Genomic DNA, 19,391 nt, shown 5'->3' on the forward strand with positions numbered 1-19,391 from the left:
CGAGTAGTCTTCACCTGGAGATCTGAATGAGGAACAATTTTATGTACAGAATATTTTATCAAAGACAATGTCATCACCATTTAACTATGCAGAATACTCAATGCAAAAAATATTCAAGCATTCATGGCATACTAGCATTGTGTTACTTACCGTTGTTATTATATTTATTCATACAAGGACCATCTCACAGTGATACAGAAATTCAGGAATTGTTAAGGTAATGGAGTACAAATCAATAATTACCCCTGTAGCTCAAATTATGCAACACACAGAATACATAACATTCTTTATGAGGATAGGACAGATGGCGTCGAAGGATAAGACACATGCTTGGCTGTGATCGTGATTAAGGAACCGTACTAGCATATGTCTTAGTGATTTAGAAAGAAAGCAGAAATCCCAAATAAGGATAGCAGGATAGACCAACCCCATCCTCCAGATTATGAGGTCTGTGTCTTACGAAAACAACGCAGATTAATGAAATGAAGAATAAAAGAACTCAACAGCACAGAATCCACTACCTTAAAAGGAGCGAGCGCAGAGAAAAATTCCTTAACTTTCGATGGTAGTAGACGATGACACAATCACCCACATCAGTGTCCATACAGGCTTCCAGAATAACGTTGACTCTGACATTCCGTTCCGTCCCGTTCCGTTCAGGTGATGGTCTGCGTGAATGCCCAAAGTCGCCATTTGAAATGCATTGTGGAACTTTTTGACATTCCGTTCCGTCAACCTACTGCTAAGGCAAATGCCGGGGTGGTTCCTTAATCAAGCTGACAGGTGGCCACCTTTCCCATCCCCATAGGTTACCTGTTCTATCCTCTTAAAGCATGTTATGTATTCCATACGTTACATTTTGGCCAATTGGTTGGCAGTATATTACCTTGACAGATCCTACATAATTGTGAGATGATCCTTGGGTAAATAAATAAATAAGTGTAAGAATCTTTGTTGTTCTGGTTTACGATTTACACTCACACATGTATTCTCAACGACAAGGATATCCTGGATTCTCGGCAACACATATACTTACAGTCTTTACCGACACCGTGATGTTGGTAAAATGCTGTATGAGTTATATCATTGGTTGTATATCAACTGTTGACCAGTTTGTTGATCTTTGGCGTTGTGTTTTGAGTCATGTTATGGTGTCTGCAGGGTGAAGTTATTGTTGTGTTCTTGTCCAGTCGTACTCGAAAGATTTTTTAAGTGTTATTTACTAACAAATAAGATGAACATCCTGGAATCAATAGCCTATCATTTAGGTGCCCCGGAACCAGCGTTAAGGCTGGTTATATCGTTACTTGCAGGTTTGTTGATTTGGTGCTTAGCGCGCTGATAATGTTTACGTTTTGTTGACGAAGGAAAATGCTCCATGAAGTAAATAATTCTCCTTTTTTTTAGGGTACCCAGTTGCTGCCTTTTATCACCATTATGTTCGCAGTATGTCTGAGACTCTGCGTCACGTATTCTTTGTTGTCGTCGGATTAATTATTGCATATTTCAATTATGGCAAGTATTTGCTTATAATCTGCTTGTTCATTAATAATATGAAGTATTTTAATGGACCTTGTATGCGTTACTGTTGTCGTTAGTGAAGCCTAATTGTGGCGTTTAGCATATTCTAATCCAGATACTTTCATAAGAAGCTGTGAATCTGCCTATGTTTCTTCTCACATACTTTTAAAAACGCAGAAGTGTCGATCATGCGTTGTCAAGCAGGAAAAGAACTAGTGGTCTTGCGACAACGTTAATTTCGATGTTTCTGATCTCCAAATATCAAAGAAGAAAATGGTGCTGCAAACTTACAGAATACTGGTTTGTAACTGCATTCGGGATTACCAAACGCTGTCCTTGAAAAATGTAGACCCCGGAAAATTATTTACGCATTTATTGTTGAAGTCCTAGTTCAGTCCACACCTTTCTCTGTTTGCAGTCACAAAATCGTCGGCGTTATTGTTAGGTTACAGGTAAATAACTGTCAGACTCCAAATCTGAAGGTCTTTTTCATTCCTGGACTGTTTTAGGATATTTTTGCAGTCAGTACGGAGTAAATGAACTGACACTATTGTTTGGTTATCGCACTAAACTGAATAAAATGTGCATAATAATCCTTTACGCCTCCCAAGCCATGTTGAGTGTTGTATTGTTAGCCCGGGAACACTTGCTTTTGTGACAAACTGATATGTAATGCAGTCCACAGTCTAGATTAGTTGGAGGGGACAATTTTATTTTGAGCTGACAAAGCAAACGAATGAGAATACAAAAGAATGGTTATAGTACTAGCTGACTTGCAGCATAGCCTGAGGCCTTCATTCACTCTGTATGTTTATAATAGATAGTGAAAGCAACAAGGTAAATTCAAAAACATCTATTATATTATGTAGGGTCTTGTAGACAAATATATGGCATGTACTTTGATTCGTGTAATTTACATTATGTATAACGTCCATCAACCATGGAGAGGGGCACTTCATTATTATTACTACCCAAACTTTTGGATTTATGAGTGCCCTACTTTACTCAAAGATACTTCTGCAGGCCTTAATTGAAATGATTTCCAGAAATATTTTGTCGTGATTAGTTTTCATAGAACTGCTGAGAAAAGTGTAAGTATGTCAAAAAGAGTACATGCATCATGTATATATATTGCTCTTATGTAAAATGTGAGGGTTGAACGAATCATATGGAGAATGTAGAATTTTGATACCCTGATGACAGTTGTTTGAAATGATATTAGGGAAAGTGTTATTCTTCAATTTTAGTTGTTTTTTGTACTGTTTACATAGTCTGTGTAAGTTGTGTAATTGGATGTTCGAAGTAACAAATTTTGTAAGTACAATAGAATGTTTAGTAAGTTGCTCATTAGACTGGCTGTATCTTTATTTCCCCTCGTCTTCATACAAATTCATCAGTGGCACAGCTGTTCCTTATTGTAGATTCTAAACAGAAAATTGTGGAATATTTTATTCACTCTTCATTATAACTTATTTTCAATTTAATTGCCAAATATTTGTACTAGAATATTGGTATTTTGGTGCTAATGATTTATCTGAACTATACTTTGAATTTTGTGTACTTCTAACATTGGATGTGCTGTCTCTAAATAAACAACATGCTATAACTTTCTTAAAATGTTTCGTTAGTGAGATTTTGGTATCAATTTTCAGGTGAGGATGTCATGCATTCTATGATGGCCGTCTTCGGAACTTATATTTTCCTGCAGATCTTTGGTGCATCCAAGGAATCTGTGTGCAGTATTTTTACATTTACTATGCTGTATCTTCTTGCAGGTAAATTAGGATTTGTGAAGTTCTATGTTTAAGAGTTTTAAGTATATCTATTTGCAATAATGAAAAATAAGTTTCAGGGAAAGAATACATAATGTAGTTGGAGGAAATCTGTTTGTAATGTATTGTCATTGGTTGAGAAGGGGATACAGGGTAGGGTCACAGCAAGATATCTTGTGCCTTTGGCAGAAATACCAAAGCTGCAACCCTACCTGTTTATATGCTAGATTTTTGTTACTTTTTTTTATCATCCCTGTGAACCCTTGCCCTTGTAAAACTAACTAACAGTGCAGTGTTGCCAACTTGGAGCATCCTCATTTTGTCTAGTACACACCAGCAGGATGAAGTGAAGTTACTTATGTTTAGACACAACAAATAACTTCTGTTATATATTTTTTCAGCCACCTGTCATAGGTCAGCAAATCTTACTCCTAAGCTGTAATCAAGGGAAACTAATTAGAGCTACTTCTAGAAGTGGTTGAGAGCATTCTTTCGTGAGACTCCAGACATGGCAACTCTAGGTATGCCACCTGAAAGACAGGAGCAAAACTCAGCATCCTTTGATTTCTTAGCAACAATATTCCATCACATTTCCAAAAACCCATGTCACACAGCCCTGTTTCAAAACCATCAGCTCTGACTCGACATGTACTGCCACATTATTGGCAGACCAATTCGAGATTTTGAGAAATTTTATTCATCTTCTTTTGCTCAACTGCTTGCATAGCTATCGTCCTTGCACAGCTCCTCAGTGAATAGCCTGCCCTTTGATATGCCTTATCCTACATAATGACTCCAAAGAGAGGACAGGTTCCACAACTCCCAAACTTACCAAGAATTGTTTATCTCCATTCTCCATGATTATCCCAGCTCAGAAATTTTCTAAACCTACATAAAGTCAGTGATCAAGTGCATTGTGTGTTCTTGCATGATGGAGGCCATAAACAACAATCCCAGCCAAGTGTTTGCAGTATGTTTACTGCTGAGCAAATAGCAAATATCCAAACTTTGCTATATCGTAAACAGTGTGATGTAATGATCTGCCTACAACTTATTGTACAGTACAGCCCATGGAATATATTGTGATCCAAAATTAAAGACTGGTGCAGATGTCTCTGTATGTCCATCTTTATACAGATGGTTGCAGGACCTCGGCTGATCAGTACAGAATGTCGAATCAAAACATCTTTTAGCCATTTAACTTTCCAATTGTTGTTTTGTTAAGCAACCAGTTTCAGTGATATGTTATGCTATCTTGAGGCTCTCTGACCGACATGTAGGAAGATTCTCGCCTCTGGCCCAGTCAAAATAGCAGCCAGGATTCAATGAGTGCTATCCATAGATTTTTGACACAGTGATCCCTGTTTGCACAAATTCCAATTCAATATTGCCTTTGCGGAGTAAGAAAACCAGTACAGAACCTCCTGTGTATAGGATCATTGGCTAGTTTGAATCACAATATCCAGTTATTTCTGTGAAGTCTGCTTTAGTGAAACAGTTGCAAATCCTTGGTTCCCTGTAGATACCTGAGATCTTGTTTCATACTGAGCCATTGTTGCTTTTGCAGATCATTGCACTATTAACTTAATTTGTTTATAGCATGTGAAATATCTGAGCTTGTCACTTGTGCAAGACACGGTGAATATTCTATTGTATGTCTGTATATTGCATGTTGTCTCTTCTTTCAGTTGGATTTTTACCAAATTTTGCCATTCTCTTCAGTGCGAGTTCAAACAGGCCTACAATTTGACAATACAAAAAGATTAAATATTTCATTGACATACTTCTTTTTATCTAACTTCATCACTCCTGTTTCATAATTCTTACCTCACCTTTCATGCAAAAAAAAAAAATTTTAGTTGTTCTTTGTTATACTGATGGCCACTAAAAGTTAGTATATCATTAGTATATCATGTACGCACACTGTAAGGAAGTACATTATTGATTTCCTATCAGAACAATACATGCAGGAATCCATTCTTAATGTTTCAAGTCCTATTTCAAGCCGTATATTATTCAACTTCAGATTCCACTGCCAGCTAGCTTGCTCCAAACAACACAGAGACTTTATACTTTGGTACCTTCTGAGTATATCGCTGGTTGTGATTCACAAATTTCAGTATGAGTGTCTTCCTACAGAAATGCACTTACTGCACTCTTCTGACCCGTGCCTGTGTTGTATTTAGGAGTCAACACAAGTAGGTAACATACTGAAGTGTACCTTACAACTGGCAAGTAGAGTTCATCATAAGCAGTACTTTTTCCCTCAGTGCATCCATTAACCCTAATCGTACCTTGTACTGAGTTATTTCTCCTGTGTCATTTACCTTTGTTTTAAATATCCACATAAAAGGTAAAACCCTTTTCCTTTGAGGAAGGACTACTTATGACCACATTTTATTTTTATGAGGAAGTCATATTCTCCATCCATTGTTTTCTTTCACTGATCACCGTGAGTAGATGTTAAATTTCTTCAACAATATGGGAATCACTCAGCCATGGAACTTGACCAAATAAACTAAGACCACCCTCTTCTTTCTCTCTTCATCAAATAATCTTTTTATGGATGTAAGCTGTAATTGTGCATAAGAGAATCCACTGATATCCTCCCATAAGGTGTGTTGGCGTCATTGTCGTCATCATCTGATTGACATTCAGCATCATCATTTATACTCACAGTGTAAGTATCATCTGTAGAATTATGAACTGTCTATGCTTTTTCTATGATATATTCTCTTCTGGTTTCTGCAGATGGTACAGCACATCTCTCAGATGAGGAACAACTATATTTTATCACAGTTTACTGCATTTTCTAATAATACCTCATTTCTGCTCTTAATGATATGTCATGATCAACCAGGCGATACCATTTGGTAGCGTTGTGCACCAAGCAAGAGTTACATAACAGATACTGTGAAAGGCCACCAACACACAGGCCCAACCACTTGCCTGGCATCTCTGTTGTGCAAAAGCATCCAGATGGCACTCACAAACCCAGGCCACCTCCTGCTTTTGTGCCACTTCCTTCAGCTCGTTGTATGTGTCTGCCGATAGTGTGGTCAGCCAGTAGGGAACTCTGTCAACTGCGGAGCACATTGCTTCTGTCTTGTACTGGCAGACTTGGAAATCTTTTACTGACAGGTACCAAAACATGCCATGCTGCAGGCACTCAGACAGTTAAAAGCCAGCAATTAGACAGTTCAGTTCAGTGCCTGCAGTCAGCCCAGTATAGTACTCTGAAGACTACCTTCTGACTTAGCAGCCACTGTTTATAGAGAACTAGAACCATTAACAGAGTGTCTGCAAATTACTAACAGTTATAGAACAATATCGTAGATTTCCAAAAGACAGCAAAGTTATTTAGGTATAATTCTATTAAGTAAGGACATTAAGTGCCAAACTGTGCCAAAGTACCATTTTGTAACATACTCATAATAAGCATTATTTGTTATTTCTTTTTGTGTTGCCACATTTCTGTTATAGTGTGTCCACAAAACCACCTGTTGACCACCCTTAAGGAACTACAGTGATCAGTTAAAACAGTATGACCACTGCCCACTGTGACGTTGGATGACGCCTGGTGGCATTGTGGGCATTTAACAGAGTAATAAAAGTATGTAAATGGAGCAGACACAGATGGTGGATCCCCTTAGTGAAGATATGAGCCGTAAATGGGAAAATCCATTGAGATAAACAATTCTATTGGAGGAACATCCGCAACTGAGCATTATACCAGAGGTTGAAAATACCGTTTCAGTTGTAAAGTTCTTTTATCATCACACAACCAGTTTCGGGCTCTTATAAGCCCATCTTCAGGTGTTGTAACTTGGTGCTGTGGACCCTGAGCGCCCCAGTGGACGTGTACTAGGTGTGGTATGCTACTTATGAGCACAGAATAGGGAGTCCCTGTTCTGATAGGTAGCACACCACGCCTCTGCACTCATAGGGAGCACACCACACCTAGTACATGTCCACTGGGGCGCTTGGGGTCCACAGCACCAAGTTACGACACCTGAAGATGGGCTTATAAGAGCCCAAAACTGGTCTTGTGATAATAAAAAACTTTACAACTGAAGCGGTATTTTCAGCCTCTGCCATTGCGATAAGCAACTTTGACAAAGGGCATATTATTATTATTATCCAGAGTCTGTGTACGAGTATCTCGAAAACGGTGACGCTGGTCAAATGTTCACGTGCTACTGTCATGAGAAGCTACAGAAAGAGGTAGGAGGACACTGAAACTACTAAAAGGCACTAAATCGTTGGGATGTCCATGAGTCTTCACAGAACGTGGGGTTCAGAGGCTTGTCAGCTCTTTAAAGTAGGATAGATGGTGATCTATGGATTCTCTGCTGAAAGAGCACAACACTGATGCATGCACAAGTGTTTCAGAGCACACCGTTCATTGTTGAACATGGGGCTCTGCAGCAGATCACCCCTATGTGTTCACATGTTGACCCAGTGATACCATCAGTTACGACTGCAGTTGGCATGGGACTATGGGCATTGAACTGTCGATCAATGGAAACATGTCCGCTCTACAGTTGAATCACATTTTTTTGCTGCACTAGGTTGATTGTCATCTCCACCAACACTGTCATTGAGGTGAACGGTGGCTCGAAACGTGCAGCATGCCATGGGCACAGGCTGGTGGAGCAGTATTAGGCTAAGTGAGATAATCTCCTGCACTTGCATGGGACCTGTTGTAGTAATCAAAGACATATTGACAGTTGCAAACCACCTCGTCCCTTCATGCTGATGTCTTCCCTGACGGTGATATCGCCTTTCAGCAGTGTAATTGCCTGTCTCTCGGAGCCAGAACCATGTTACAGTGGTTTTAGAAGCATTATAGTGAACTCACATTGATACCTCAGCGACCAAATTAGCCCAGTGTAAATCCTGCAGAACCCAACTGGATCGCTATTGGGTGCCATCACCACATACGCAAATCAGCGGCCCCTTATTTACGTGAATTACATGACCTGTGTGTAGACATCCAGTGCCACATACCTTCACAAACATACCAACAAACTGTTAGATCCCTGACACACAGTATCAGTGATGTACTTTGTTCCAAAGACAGACAAACAAGCTATTAAGCAGGTGGTCACAATATTTTGGCTCACCAGTGTATAGCAGGGAAAAATTTTTCTGCTACTGTGGATGTTTGAGCTTAATTAATAGTAGCATTCAGTTACTACATTCACAACAGGTATACTCACAATAGCCGACAAATATGAGCTTTCTGGTCTTGGATTCCCATTTTTTCTGTTCTTCCTTAGGAATTAGTCATAACTTCTGAGCCAAAAATTTGCATATGTGATAAATCAGGTTTCCTGCCTGACCATATCTCCAAAGGTGTTTTTACCCCCATCACTTTGGCAGGTGATCTGTTAATAATACAAGCAGCTGTCACTGTTGTCTTGGTCCAGTATTCTTTAAGTGAATCAACATCAAATAACATTCATTTAGCTCTTTCTGGCAGTGTTTTGTTTGTACACTCTTCAAGCCCATTCTGCTGGGGACAATAAGGAGTAGTCATCTGTTGCTTAGTTCCATATTTATTTAAGAAGTTTTCAAAATCTTTTTTGCGGTACTTTTCACCAGTGACTAAGCAAATGTTTTTCATTTCCTTCTTCAGTTCTTTTTCCATTAGGTTACATTACATTGTAATCCTTGAAAGCTCCGAATACACTGAGTTTGTCCTTTACAAAATACATATGCATAAATATTTCACACGTTGTAGTGATGCAGTTTCCATGGGACCCAGTACATCAACGTGAATCAACTGTAGTGGTTGTGAAGCTCATGAACTAGCATTATTTAATGGTGGTCTAGTTTACTTCACTTAGACATACCATGCATGTGGCAGGCTCTTTACTACCAGCAGAAGGCAAACTTATGTCCTTGGTACCATCTAATATTTATTTACATCTATAAAATTCAAATATGCCAGTGTCACAGGATAATAGAATTTAAATCATGAGAACACATTGGATTTGCAATCACTTCTCTGTTTGTGTTTAGTAAATACAAAATATTTATCAGTGTCGCTCAACCTGCTAATGCTCCCTCTCTTTTGTATACGTCGCAGCCAGTATGTCTAAAATTTATGTGGCATTGGTTTTTTACTATTACATTAATTGAAAAAAGATTAGCAGCAAGTTTTGGTACATGTAATACATCTCTTCCCTGAATTCTTCAGTTTTTGTCACCATTCAGTCTCAATTGGACATTTTCCAGACTTTCTACAGGAAGCGATATCTTATTGCCAACAGTTATGGTAGATATTGATTGGCTTCATACATCATACATCCGGTCACAATTGTGAGAATATGCATTGCAGTGCATGAGTATATATACCATATGTTCAAATTAATTGAATGTGAAGAAACTGTAAAACCTGCGATGAAAGTTTTATGTTCAAATATGCGGCACTGTCTGACAGTGTGCCCGTATTTGTTGCAATTGAAGCACTGTGACTGTTTATTGCCTTTCCTTGTGTTTTGCTTTTGACCTGTTTCCCTTTAACATGCCATTTTCCTCTGAAGAATGCCGAATTCTACACATCTGTTACTTCTCATAAAAGCTTTGTTTTTATAAGGTCCGCACTGATTTTGATTCCTGAGCTTTCAGTTCCCATTACCATAGGTTTGTGTGTTTCAGGCAACCCATCCAACATTAATGTTCCAAGTCACTCATCAGTGACATGAAATTTAATATTTCTGATTTTACAAGTTGTTGACATGATTTTGTTCACATATATTAAACATTTTTAGATGATACCAAAATAGTGGTAATAAGGTCTCTCAATAATACCACTTGCTTGTTTAAACCACTGTCATCAAAAGCTTGTTCCAGTTTTTTCCAGACCCGCTCAGCTGTAGATGCATCTTACATATTCATGTAACTGATTGGATGTAATAATAAAATGAGCTTTGATCTTGTCTTGACTTCTTCTTATTTTTAATTTGTGTTGGTAACACACACACACACACACACACACACACACACACACACACACCATTATATTATCTCGCAGTCTCATGAAGTTACTAAAATCTAACACATCTACACCTATATTTGACAAGCCTCCCTATGGTATGTGATGGAGAGTAAAGTGTGTACAATTGTCATTTACCCCATTGTGTGTTCCAATTGTGTATGGTGCACTAGAAGAACAATTGTAGGTAAGCCTTGATGCGAGCTCAGATAATTTTCCCTTAATGGTCTTTCTGTGAGATATACATACGAGCAAGCAATATTTTGGTTGACTCTTCTGGGAACGTGTTTTCTCAGAATTTTAATAGTAAGTGGCACCATAATGCACACTGCAACTCTTGAGCTTCTGCCACTGGGGTTCTGCCATCTCAGGGAGGCATTCACACGTACAAAACAAATCTGTAACAGAACATGCCACTCTTCCATGGATCTTCTCTGTTTCCTTTACCAGTCACATATGGTGCAGTTTGTTGATGACTAATTAGAACTTTCAAAGAATCAATCAAAAAAGGTTTTTGTAAGCCACCTCCTCTGTGGGTTTACTGCATTTCCTGTGGTTTCTTTCAATGAATCTGGCTGGCATCTGCCTGACCTGCAATTAGTTTTAGGAGGTCATTCCACTTTCAATTGCTTTGTACACACACACACACACACACACACACACACACACTGATATTTAATAGAAGTGACTGATTCCAGTGATTGGTTGGACTAGATGATTCAGATCTTCCATGACACCTTACAACAGATCCAACATCAAGGCACAGAAGTGGTCTTTATGTGGGTACTTGAGCAGCTCATAATACAGAGTAATTGTGCAACAAACACAGAAGCCAAAGAAGCATGTAGGGATGGTGTTCTACTTTGATGTTCTGTTCACTTGCATGCCATCATCTCATCTGACACAGTCCCCTGTCGGTCCGAGGGTTAGAATAGGTCTGAGGTATTCCTGCCTGTCGTAAGAGGTGACTAAAAGGAGTCCCTATGTGATGGTCCCCTGTAAGGTATGACCTCTATTTTTCAAAATTTTCCCAAAGAGCAAGGCAATTGGGCAAGGGCACCTTTCATGGTACATAATGTCCATCGTGCACTGAGACCTCGCATCCTTCGTTGATGTGGACCTGCACTTCCGCTCGTTCTCCAGCTGTTGGGTAAGGTCACCCTCCTGGGTGCATATTCCTCCATCCTCTGTGCAGTATTGCTTCCTGCGCTGTCGATGATGATGGACTTCTTAGCTCATTTGCGCCTGATGTCCAGCATGGTAGCCAGTCCGTTGTGATGGGGCCACCATGTGCCTTGTTGGTTGTAGGGATCATTCTGCTGATGCCTGCACTGTTAACTCCCCATGTATGCCAAGGAGTAGATACTCGTCACCCTGGGGCATCGGGACTCCCCTCAATGGCCATCCTGCCTTTGCTGCGGCTGGGTGGCGCCCATGGGGAGGGCCCCTGGTCAGAGTGGGTGGCATCAGGGCAGATGACGCGCCATGAAGCGTAGTACATCATCTCTTGCTGGTGGTCAAACACCAGCAATCTGTAAGCGGTCAAGGTCTAACTTCAATGCTAAGAAATACGACTCCAAGTTGTCCCCCCTCCCCCCTTCCCCCTGGCCTCATCATGGGAGGAACACCAGGCTAAGGATGGCAACGAAGCTTATTCATCCCGGTACCTCGTATGTATGAGATTTGATGGGGCGTCTTTCTTGTCAATGAAGTCTCAGTTTTTTGTGGAACATTTAGAGAACAATTTTGGGGAGGTGGATGGCTTGTCAAAAATGTGGTCAGGGTCAGTATTCATCAAAACAGCATCCTCTGTCCAGTCATGGGCACTACTCCCCTGTGACAAGTTGGGGGATGTTTCTGTTTCCATCACACCCCATAAGAGCTTAATATGGTCCAGGGTATCATATTACACAGGGACCTTCTTTTGCAGTCTGACAATGGGCTACACGCCAATTTAGAACAGCGAGGTGTCCATTTCATCTGGCGTGTCCACCGGGGCCCGAGAGATAATCAGGTTGCCACCAGTGCCTTCATCTTGGCCTTCGAGGGTGACATATTACCCGAGAAGGTCAAGGTGATGGTCTACTGCTGTGACGTAAAGCCACATATCCCTCCTGCCGATGCGGTGCTTTAAGTGCTGGAAGTTCCTCCATATGTCTTCCTGCCACGGCTTTGCCTGGACCTTTCACACGGCCCAAAGGACTCATTTCATCCTACGGCTCTCCACTGTCACTTCATCTCGATTCTTGACATGTGTCGAGGCCACGAAGTGGTTTACACTGATGGGTCAAGGGCTGATGATCACATTGGCTTCGCGTATCTCCGTGGCTTCGCGTATCTCCATGGAAATTGAACAGCATTCCTTGCCCTATGGCTGCTGTGTTTTCACTGCAGAGCTGGTGGCCATATTTCGTGCTCTTGAACACATCCGTTCATGCCCTGGGAGTCGTTTCTTCTGTGTACTGGCTCCTTGAGTAGCCTACAAGCTATTGACCAGTGCTACCCTCGTCATCCTTTGGTAGTGACCATCCATGAGTCACAGTCCGGTCATTCAGTGGTGTTTGTGTAGATCCCAGGACACGTCAGAATCCCAGGGAACGAACTTGCTGACAGGCTGGCCAAACAGGCTACATGGAAACCGCTTATGGAGATTCCAATAACTGACATGCGTTCATTTTTATGTCACCAGGTTTTGGGAGACAGAATGGCTTAATCTCAGTACACACAACAAACTGTGTGCCATTATGGAGATTATTAATGTGTGGCATTCCTCCATGCGGGCCTCTCGCGAAGACTCTGTGATTCTCTGCTGGCTCCGCATTGGCCACGCTTGGGCGACCCACTGCAACCTTCTGCGCCGTGAAGACTTGCCTCGGTGTCGATGCGGCGCCCAGTTGACAGTGGCCTGTATTCTGGTGCACTGTCCCACTTTGACAGCCCGGCGACGAAATCTTCAGTTACTGGACTCGTTGCTGCTAATTTTATCTGACAATGCCTCATCGGCTGAGTTAGTTTTATGTTTTATTCGTGAGGGTGTGATTTATTGTTTGATCTAAATTTTAGCGCACGTCCTTTGTCCGTCTGTGTCCTCCACCCTGGAGGTTTTAATGTGTTGTAGAGTGGCTGGCTTCTCCCTTTTCTTCTCATGGTCTGCCAGTCATGGTAAACTGCTCTCTTGTTTTGACCTCTTCTCCAAGTTTCTTGCGTCTCTCTGGTTTTCTTGCCGGATTTTGTCCATTTTAGTGTTTGTTGCCATTCTTGTGGTTTTCTCCTTTCTCCCAACTGTGTTTCGTATGTCTCAATTATTTTACTCCCATCCTTATGGAATTATTTTAATCGGAATGAGGGATCAATAACCTATCAGTTTGGTCCCTCCCCCCCCCCTCCCCTCTTTTAAACCAACCAATCAATCAATCATCTGACACAGCACCATGCATCAATTGGAAACCGAATAGTTGGAAGTGGTGAACACCAAACTGTGAGCAATTAAACCAACCACACAGGTATGGCGGACTTTGTGCCAACCACTCAAATGGAAGGAAATGCTGCTCACCAAACTGTGAATAGGACACAGCCCATTAACAAATAGTTTCATCCTCCAGCGGGAATATCCACCACACCGTGAAGTTTGTAATTTAACACTTTCGATCCAGTATGTTTTAACTACTACGTTATTTATACTGACATAGGGGCAACCCTTAGTTTGATGGGAGATCTGCCCACCATCCTTGCTGAAGCCAAGCCAGTGTAGCATGGGTTTTCAAATTCTGTTAAATTTTGGGTCTCATACGTAAATTCCATGGGAGGGGAGTTTAGTATGCTTTGAGTGGGTAGCTCGTCCAGGCAGTTTAGCATTTTTGTTAATGGATTTTCTGTGTCATAGTTCAGTGCATCATGACAGCGGCTTTTACAATTGATAAGTCAATTTTAATGCATTATAAGCAACTTTGCCAGCCATCAACCACTCAATCCTCACCCCAACCTCCCCGATGAGATTGGCATGCTGACGTCTTATAAGGGTGTTGATGACCATGCTGTAGAGTATCCCGTATACAGTGCTGTGTTGTTTCACCTGTTTATGTGGAGTACCTTATATTCGTTTATGTTTAGATCAACTGCCAATCCCTGTACCGAACTTCAATCCCGTGCCAATCTTCTTGCATTTTTCTACAATTGTCTAATGTTGTGACTTCTCTACGTACAATAGCATCATATGCAAACAGCCTCATCAAGTCTCTGATGTTATCCACTTGGTCATTCTTGTATATTGTGAAAATTAATAGTCCTATAACACTCCATTTGGATTCACTAAATTACCATCTGAAGATTTTTCTGCATTGAGGATAGCTTACTGTGTTCTGTTTGGTAGGACCTCTTCAGTCCCATCACAAAGCTGGAATGATGTTCTGTATGCTTGTAAACTGTACTGGGCAGCTTCAGGAAGTCAAGGAACACAATATCAACCCCTGTGCACTCCCTTTTGGGTCTCATTGACAAACAGAGTGAGCTGGGTTTTACATGACATTTGTTTGCAGAATCTATGTTTGTTCCTAAGCTGCTTCATTTGGCTTGCTGTGGCCCAGCCTGTCTACATGCACAGTATGAATGCAACCTTACAGTTAATTTAATAAATAAGTCTCCTTTCTTCGTGTAACTTTTTATTATGATAATAAGAACTGCTGTGGTATGTCATCGACTGTGCCAGATTGGTTAAGCAAGTGGTTGCCTTCTTCCCTCTAATTTAATATGCAGATTTTGCAGTTCATGTGTTAGTAAATGTCTGTATTGTTTGTAATTTGTTTCAGGGTACTATTTGACTGGAACAGAAACGTATGATATTAAATGGACAATGGCTCAGTGTGTCCTAACCTTAAGATTGATTGGCTTGGTCTTCGATATTTATGATGGGGCCAAGCCTGATGTAAGTAATGCTTAAATTAGAATTATCTTTCTATTATGGAAAGTGTTGTATTGTATTAGGGCTATGGATGTCACAACGGAGAAAAATTTTCTTAAAAAATTAATAATCAGCCATATTGACTGCGTTTAGAAATTTTAACTTTCTCTACCTTATTACAGTTCTTGAAGTGAAAGGTAGAAATACTCCTAACAAAAAAAAAAAAAAAAGATGAGCGTGAAATGATACCTTATATAGATAAGAATGTGCTTTAAGTGTCCTCTTTTAGGAGAAGGCTAGATTCTTTGTTATGTTTCCAGGTGCAAATTAGTGTTCCACACCAATTACATTAAAAAGTAGAATTGGGAGTACTGACTGTCCGATTGAGACCAGTGTTCTTTTGCTGTGAGACACTTATATGTGTCTTAAGAAGATATAACTTACAAACAGATCATAGAAAACATAGTGTCATTTGCCAATTAATTTATGTGTTAAAAACTAATATCAAGGAAGTCCATATTAGTGTTTAAACCAGGAACAACAATAGTTGAAAATCTTTCCAGAAATAATTAAGAATTGATAATGCATCAGCATATATATTTTTGAATTGCAAGTCTCCTGAAGGTAAAAGTAAAATAATGATTGATGGATAAACTGATAAATCACTTGGAAGGTGTAATGAAGAGATCAACATTTCTCCTCTGAAAGACACCATATTAAAATAAATGTTGATGAGTCATCATACTTCAGGATGCACTATTTCCGTCCTTACTGTGTCCATGGTTATGATCACATGATCATGTCCATAGTGTCCCATGAGCCTCTTGCCACTGTGTCTCCATGGGTAATATGGTGAACACCATAGGGAGCTGCACCAGAAATCTCCAGGTTCAGGTTTGACAAATCCAGTCATTGCTGAGTTGCTGGCTGGTCGCTGCTACCAATTTTCTGTTAACCATTTAAGCACAAGCCATGGACCTATGAGAGCATACAATAATGAAAAGGCCAATCATATGACAGACCAGTGAAAGTATGTTCTCACTACAATACAAAACAAAATTTTTAAGCAGTTTGATATTATATTTGATACAGTTCCACACAGTCCTTTAATGATTACAGTAAGAGCATATGAACTATCAGACCAATTGTGTGATTGGATTGAAGAGTTCCTAGATAACAGAACGCAGCATGTCATTCTCAGTGGAGAGAAGTCTTCGAAGTAAGAGTGATTTCAGGTGTGCCACAGGGGAGTGTTGGAGGACCGTTGCTATTCACAATATATATAAATGACCACCTTGTGGATAACATTGGAAGTTCACTGAGGCTTTTTGCGGATGATGCTGTAGTATATCCAGAGGTTGTAACATTGGAAGAGTGTACTGAAATGCAGGAGGATCTGCAACGAATTGACACATGGTGCAGGGAGCGGCAATTGAATCTCAATGTAGACAAGTGCAATGTGCTGCGAATACATAGAAAGAAAGATCCTTTATCATTTAGGTACAATAGAGCAGATCAGCAACTGGAAGCAGTTAATTCCATAAATTATCTGGGAGTAGGCATTAGGAGTGATTTAAAATGGAATGACCATATAAAATTAATCGTTAGTAAAGCCGATGCCAGACTGAGATTCATTGGAAGAATCCTTAGGAAATGCAGTGCGAAAACAAAGGAAGTAGGTTACAGTACACTTGTTCACCCACTGCTTGAATACTGCTCACCGGTGTGGGATCTGTACCAGATAGGGTTGATAGAAGAGATAGAGAAGATACAACAGAGAGCAGCACGCTTCGTTACAGGATCATTTAGTAATCGCGGAAGCGTTACGGAAATGATAGATAATCTCCAATGGAAGACGCTGCAAGTGAGACGCTCAGTAGCTCGGTACGGGCATTTGTTGAAGTTTCGAGAACATACCTTCACCAAGGAGTCAGGCAGTATGTCACTCCCTCCTACGTGTATCTCGCAAAGAGACCATGGGGATAAAATCAGAGAGGTTAGAACCCACACAGAGGCATACCGACAGTCTTTCTTTCAACGAACAATACGAGACTGGAATAGAAGGGAGAACCGATAGAGGTACTCAAGATACCCTCCACCACACACCGTCAGGTGGCTTGCAGAGTATGGATGTAGATGTAGAATATAAAGTTATAAAGTGTAATCTAGCCAATCAAAGTTTCAATTTTTTCTTTTATTTCTTCATTTGCTGACAATATGTTTATAATACATGAAAACAGTTCCGGTCATATTACTGTTTATTTTTCTTCTGTGTCTAGACTGTAGATTGATAATGTAATGAAATAATAAAATTATAGTAACAGTAAATCATACAGTAAGAATAATATGTACGAAATAAAACTGAACACCAATAATCGTGCATAAAAAATAGTAACTCACTCACCCATCACACAATATGGGATGCATTTTTTTATTGTTGAGCAGTTATTCAGAATGGAAATGTAGTTACGTGAACTCACCTTCATTACACAAAATTAATTATACATGTAGTATGAAAAATAATAATATGCAGTAATTTATGAGTTAAAACATAACAACCAACAAAATATGTGCTTCTAATGTAGCCCACACCAGTCAAAATTCCCGATCCTAAAGAAGTATGGGAAAAATGTACTTTATCTCATCACACATAGTCTTGTGTCATGCGTCCGTTCGCTGACACATTATTTCTCTGTACAGTGGAGCTCGCTCACACAGACGATTCAATACTACATGAGGCCACACCATACAGCAATGACCAGCATTAAAGGGTTAACATAAATGCTATGGGTTCTTCAGCTATGACTGTTTGATGGGACAGTGCAATATGCATTTAAAAGAGTGTGGTTCTTGGCTCAGATACCTGGATCATAAGGAGTGTAGAAACATGAATAAAATTCCCAATTTTAAGGTGAGCTATGCATCCCTGTTATTAGGTTTTACCTTCTTTGTAGAGAATTCTTGTAGTTCTTGGGACTCTCCAGTTGTGCTGAGCTTTCTCAAGAATGTAAGACTCCATATAATCTTGTTGCTTTAGCCTGTTGTGGGGATTTATCTGGATCTTACTAATATTCATAAAAACTCCCCGTGGTTACAGGTGGGCTTTTGGGTAGTACTAACACCTTATCTGCTAAAAGTAGTCATGATTTTGATCCCCAAAACACTAGCCATCAAAAGACATTGGTGATTTTACTAACACAGCTCAGATGAAAAATCAAAATATGTTTCTAATTGGTCAGGAAGGAGGAGGGGGGCAGGGGGTGGTAATTTCGGAGAAATCTGTCATGTTCCTATGTTCCTAAGACTCTGCATGTTGTTGCAAATTCAGTCATAAGACTGAGAATTAGACTCCTCCTTAGATACTTTTCACCAAGCCACATCAATAATAATAATAATAATAAAAAGCCTCAGATACTATCCAGTTACTGCACTACCCACTCAACTGTAGGAAACATGCTACGACCTACAAAAGTGCCCCCCCAGGGGGGCTCGCCACTTTTTGGCGGGGTCGTGCTTGGCTACCACGGGGCTCCAGCCTTTGCAGCACTTTTTCTCTTCCATTCTGTATGTCTATCCTCTTGCTATTCTTTTTCCTCTCCCTTGGTGAACATGTCTGGGAAATTATTGGGAATGTTCTGCATTCTGTCGCTGACCTGCAAACAGTCTCAACATTCTTTTTGGCTCCCTTTTCCTTTCTTAGTTTCCCTTCTCCTCTCATTCCTCCACTTTGCCGTTTGAGGGTCCTCTTTTTTCTTCTTCCTCCCTGTGTTCTCCTGAAGGCCGGCCCACGCATCTGACGCGTAATAGGTGACTGGGTAATGCGTAATTCCCAGCCCCGGGTCGACAGGTAGGGTTCGCATGTACCTCCTGGTACAAGCCATTCCCAGGGAGGGGTGATTGCCTGAGTGGTAACCTTCCCATATTTCCTATTGGTCGCTCCATCGGGTGTTCGGGAGGTGTGACCTGAGGTGTGAACAATCACATAAGGTAGGTGCACCCCCCTGTGAAGGGGGCCCCCAGTTGGAAGGAGCGTGCCATCAGAGACACTGGCAATCATGGGGGTTTCCTCGCGGTGAGTCAATCATCATATCCATCAACGTCAACGAAACGTAAACGTAATGATGTTACTGATTCGAAGATCCTTCCCACTACCCCACAGTTCCTTGTGGTATCACGTACTGAAGACGGTCAGTCCTTT

The 19,391-nt window shown here is 40.5% G+C and overlaps 1 protein-coding gene across 1 annotated transcript in view; it reads left to right on the forward strand.

Moving 5' to 3' along the window:
* The first annotated feature begins 1,103 nt into the window (after positions 1–1,103).
* LOC126248949 (lysophospholipid acyltransferase 5) overlaps positions 1,104–19,391 on the forward strand; it is a 181,672-nt gene continuing 163,384 nt past the window's right edge. Inside the window, exons 1-4 of the mRNA XM_049950479.1 lie at positions 1,104–1,313; positions 1,408–1,515; positions 3,174–3,296; positions 15,102–15,217. Of these exons, the coding sequence (XP_049806436.1) occupies positions 1,235–1,313; positions 1,408–1,515; positions 3,174–3,296; positions 15,102–15,217 (426 nt within the window). The 5' untranslated portion in view covers positions 1,104–1,234. The remainder of the gene's footprint in view (positions 1,314–1,407; positions 1,516–3,173; positions 3,297–15,101; positions 15,218–19,391) is intronic.

This window comes from Schistocerca nitens, chromosome 3, assembly GCF_023898315.1.
Source record: "Schistocerca nitens isolate TAMUIC-IGC-003100 chromosome 3, iqSchNite1.1, whole genome shotgun sequence".
In the NCBI taxonomy this organism is placed as follows: Eukaryota; Metazoa; Arthropoda; class Insecta; order Orthoptera; family Acrididae; genus Schistocerca; species Schistocerca nitens.